A 5,000-nucleotide genomic window follows, 5' to 3' on the forward strand; every position below is an offset into this window, starting at 1 on the left:
TACAGCACGACGGAGTGTGAAGGCATTATGTGCCGTTACATGAGTGTGGTGTGGTCGGCAAAAGACGCCTGCTGTGCAGCATCGGAAGTTAGGTGTCATACAAATGTATGGAATCGATGAATGCGAATGAACTTAGAGAAGCGGTAAGGCAGAACTTGTAACTGGATAGCGCCCTGTTGTGTGAGTACGCTACCCGAGGCATATACTATCATCCAACCTCTTCCTACAAGGTTTGGTAGGCTAGTGTGATTACCACGTTGGCATCTTATTGCTGCTCTCGTCAGTGTGCGAGCCAGCAGCCGGTCTGTGGTGTATGTCTCGGGTGCGGTGGATGATTATGTCACGTAGCCGGCACGTAGTGTATCATCCCGTATACAGTGCTTGGCATGATCGATCGTCATCATTGCGTGTAGCAATCGATAGCAATCGATAGCAATCGAGAACAAAAGACATCTTTCGTCAGTAATAGAAAACAAAAGACATCTTTCGTCAGTAATAGAAAACAAAAGACATCTTTCAGTAATAGAAAACAAAAGACATCTTTCGTCAGTAATAGAGAATGAAGGACACCTTTTGTTACTGATAAACAACAAAAGACATTGTTCAGCTGCTGGATAGATCGGCTGAGTATAAATGCGAGCTCATGGCAAGAACCGTTTCAGTACAATTTTTATACTTGTGATACGATTACGTTTTTTGCTTTTGCTTTTGATTCGATTGGATATACAAACTGTTCGATATGAGTAACGCGGCAGTGAAACGTGGTGAACGGGAGCAGGCGATCAAGTTGGCGATTATTGCCATTAAGTTTGGCAAGTCGTTACGGGCAGCTGCTGGAGAGTATGGTATACCCCGTACCACCTTGCTTCGCCACAAGCGGTTAAACGCTGGCCTGATGGTGCAAGCGGACCCGCTACATCCTACGATATCGATGGAGGATGTGCAAATTTGTAAGCGCGGAAGACCACCGTTGTTCCCCAAGGAACCAGAACGGGCATTCGAAAAGTATTGCTTGCTATGCTCGGACAAGTTCTTCGGTCTAACATCCAGAGACATTCGTGTGCTTGCACCACAATTCGCGAACCAGCTGGGGATTCCGGTTCCCGACAATTGGATCGCGAACGCAAAGGCAGGCCCTGTTTGGTTTCGGAACTTTCTGCGCCGAAGGCCGAACCTGTCGATGCGTTCACCCGAGGCGACCAGCATAGCCAGAGTCTCTGCTTTTAATCCCACAAATGTGGGCAAGTTTTTCGATCTTCTACGCACAGTAGCCGAGAATATAACGTTCGAACCAAATTCCATCTGGAATCTGGACGAGACTGGAGTGACAACAGTTCAGAAACCTCAACGAGTTGCTAGTCGCCGTGGAGTCAAACGTGTTGGTCGAGTAACTTCGGCCGATCGGGGCCCGTTGGTTACGATGGTACTTGCGGTTTCCGCCACTGGCAATAAAATGCCACCATTTTTCGTTTTTCCTCGAAAACGTTTCCATCCACACTTTCTGGATGGTGGTCCAACGGGATGCGCTGGAGCGGTGAGTAATACAGGGTGGATGAATGCAGATATTTATCTGGATGTTCTCCGACACTTTAAAGCATTTACGCGAGTGTCCAAAGAAAACCCGCTTTTGTTGATTGTGGACAACCACGGTTCACACAGAAGTCTACCTGCAATCGAGTTTTGCAGGGATAATGGCATTCACCTACTTACAATACCACCCCATTGCTCTCACCGCTTACAACCCTTGGACGTGAGTGTGTTTTCGCCGTTCAAACACGCAATGAATGTGCTGTGCGACGAATGGACATACAGGCATCCCGGAAAGCCGATGTCTATTTTTGACCTTCCGGCTATCATCGACAGCGCTCTCGAACGGAGTGCCACGGAGCGAAACATCAAGGCCGGGTTCCGGGCATCAGGTATTTGGCCCTTCAACCCGGATGTATTCACTGCATTGGATTATGCTCCATCATCAGTGACAGGACCTTCCTTGGTTGACGAAATAATACCAGGATCACTGCTGGACACTCTTTGCAGAATCAGACCAATCCCGCGGGCACCACCGCGTGCTACAGGCAGACGAGGACGAAAACCTGGACGAGCTGCTATACTGACGGACCCCGCTGAAATCGCTCTGATGGTATGTTTTTATTTCTCACGAAGCTCTGTTTGACACTAAATGATTCATTCTCTTCAAAGGAACAAAACATACAAGCGAAGGGAGTAGCCCGACCCACTCAACGGCGAGTAGGCCGACCACGTAAAGCAACTGTGCAGTTTCATAGCCTCGTTAGTGCACCACCAAGACCAACGATAGTGGTGATAAAGAGACCACCTGGAAGACCCCGCAAATCACAGGCTGCAGCGGATAAGAGGCCCGTTGGCCGACCCCGCAAGCCTCCAGTCGTTATACTAAAAAGGCCTGTTGGCCGACCTCCAAAGTCACTAGCCATTGCTAAGAGGCCCGTTGGCCGACCACCAAAGTATCCAACCATTGCTAAGAGGCCCGTTGGCCGACCACCAAAGTATCCAACCATTGCTAAGAGGCCCGTTGGGCGACCTGTTCAAAGTAAAGGCACTGCCAAGAGGCCCGTTGGCCGCCCACGCAAGATTAAGAGGCCTGTTGGTAGGCCACCGAAACAACCAGCAACCAAAATAAGACATGAATCTGAATAAATAAAATTAATCTCATGTCAAATTATTTTAGTTTTTCTTAATCAGAACAGGTCCGCATTAGATCACTTTCCCCTGATGTTGAAACTACTAAGTTATGAACATCGGTCATCCCAATTGTCGCTTTTGAAACATTAACACACAGTTTCCATAACGGCTGCCAGTTGTTCTCTCCTGCTCTGTATGTATCAACATGTTCTATGCGCTTTGAAGCGCTACGTGGGTTGTAATTGAAGCTGTTTGTTATAAGGGGAGAGTATCCTAATTCGGACCCCCAGAAAATCTTCTAGCTATGCATGCCAAGCTAACCTACCAAACCTTGTAGGAAGAGGTGCACTGTATACGGGATGATACACTACGTGCCGGCTACGTGACATAATCATCCACCGCACCCGAGACATACACCACAGACCGGGTGTTTGGATTCTCAGCTACACGCGATGATGACGATCGATCATGCCAAGCACTGTATACGAGATGATACACTACGTGCCGGCTTCGTGACATAATCATTCACCGCACCCGAGACATACACCACAGTCCGGGTGTTTGGATTCTCAGCTACACGCGATGATGACGATCGATCATGCCAAGCACTGTATACGGGATGATACACTACGTGCCGGCTTCGTGACATAATCATTCACCGCACCCGAGACATACACCACAGTCCGGGTGTTTGGATTCTCAGCTACACGCGATGATGACGATCGATCATGCCAAGCACTGTATACGGGATGATACACTACGTGCCGGCTTCGTGACATAATCATCCACCGCACCCGAGACATACACCACAGACCGGGTGTTTGGATTCTCAGCCACACGCGATGATGACGATCGATCATGCCAAGCACTGTATACGGGATGATACACTACGTGCCGGCTTCGTGACATAATCATTCACCGCACCCGAGACATACACCACAGTCCGGGTGTTTGGATTCTCAGCTACACGCGATGATGACGATCGATCATGCCAAGCACTGTATACGGGATGATACACTACGTGCCGGCTACGTGACATAATCATCCACCGCACCCGAGACATACACCACAGACCGGGTGTTTGGATTCTCAGCTACACGCGATGATGACGATCGATCATGCCAAGCACTGTATACGGCATGATACACTACGTGCCGGCTACGTGACATAATCATCCACCGCACCCGAGACATACACCACAGACCGGGTGTTTGGATTCTCAGCTACACGCGATGATGACGATCGATCATGCCAAGCACTGTATACGGGATGATACACTACGTGCCGGCTTCGTGACATAATCATTCACCGCACCCGAGACATACACCACCGACCGGCTGCTGGCTCGCACACTGATGCATGGTAGGGTGACGGTCGACCATGCAATGCCGTGCTAGCCGGTCCGTACACTACGGTTCGGTCTGTGGGCGCAGTATGAGGGGGCAAAGCGTGTGTCGAATTCTGTTATTATTATACATTTTCGTATCTATAGGAGGGTGTCTGAGTCTGAGGTTGGTACGGAAAAGTACTTCTCACTGACACGGTGTGTGCATACACAGGTAGGGTGGCATGCGGCCTGCTGCATCTACCTCTGTTGGGCGTACACAGAGCGACGACGGTGCTAGGTGTGATGTGTGTGGTGGCTGTGGCTGTGGCTGGCTGGCTGGCGGGTAGTCAATCAACCAGTTCGCTCGCTTACACTCCGCTTACCCGCTCTGCCGCTGGTAGTGGCTGGCTGGTTGGCTGGCTGTGACTGGCTGGTGGGGAGGAGACAGACAGGCGTGCGCGTGTTGTCTGTGAGTGGCAGCCGCAGTTCACCGCCCGGTGTGGTGGTGTGTTGTGGTCTCACAAGTGCTGCGCGCGAAGAGGGAGAAGCATGAATGTTATACGGCTACCACGTTACGGGTGTAGCGGCAGTAGCATGTATTATGACCCGAGAATGCCGACTCACAAAGGTGTGCGGTAAGCGCGCAAAGTGGGAATCTGTTGACGAGTGCTATGCTTCCGATATACGGGAACGGATAGACTGCGTTTGGTCTTCGCTGATGTCCGCATTCCACGTATATCGCACAATGCGAAAGAGGTTGAGCGATACGATGTTGTCTGTGAGTGGCAGCCGCAGTTCACCGCCCGGTGTGGTGGTGTGTTGTGGTCTCACAAGTGCTGCGCGCGAAGAGGGAGAAGCATGAATGTTATACGGCTACCACGTTACGGGTGTAGCGGCAGTAGCATGTATTATGACCCGAGAATGCCGACTCACAAAGGTGTGCGGTAAGCGCGCAAAGTGGGAATCTGTTGACGAGTGCTATGCTTCCGATATACGGGAACGGATAGACTGT

The 5,000-nt window shown here is 50.4% G+C and overlaps 1 protein-coding gene across 1 annotated transcript; it reads left to right on the top strand.

Moving 5' to 3' along the window:
• The first annotated feature begins 613 nt into the window (after window positions 1-613).
• LOC129720070 (uncharacterized) lies at window positions 614-2,676 on the top strand. The gene is made up of 2 exons (XM_055671479.1): window positions 614-2,140; window positions 2,200-2,676. The coding sequence occupies exons 1-2, from the start codon at window positions 740-742 to the stop codon at window positions 2,674-2,676; spliced, it is 1,878 nt and encodes a 625-aa protein (XP_055527454.1). The 5' UTR covers window positions 614-739.
• Window positions 2,677-5,000: the final 2,324 nt, after the last annotated feature.

The sequence above is a fragment of the Wyeomyia smithii genome, chromosome 2, assembly GCF_029784165.1.
Source record: "Wyeomyia smithii strain HCP4-BCI-WySm-NY-G18 chromosome 2, ASM2978416v1, whole genome shotgun sequence".
In the NCBI taxonomy this organism is placed as follows: Eukaryota; Metazoa; Arthropoda; class Insecta; order Diptera; family Culicidae; genus Wyeomyia; species Wyeomyia smithii.

What these genes read in the sequence shown, in the direction of transcription:
- LOC129720070 (XM_055671479.1), top strand. Translation starts at nt 740, where the DNA reads ATGAGTAACGCGGCAGTGAAACGTGGTGAACGGGAGCAGGCGATCAAG. An exon ending in CCGCTGAAATCGCTCTGATG is followed by an intron (nt 2,141 to 2,199) that starts GTATGTTTTTAT and finishes TTCTCTTCAAAG; the next exon opens with GAACAAAACATACAAGCGAA.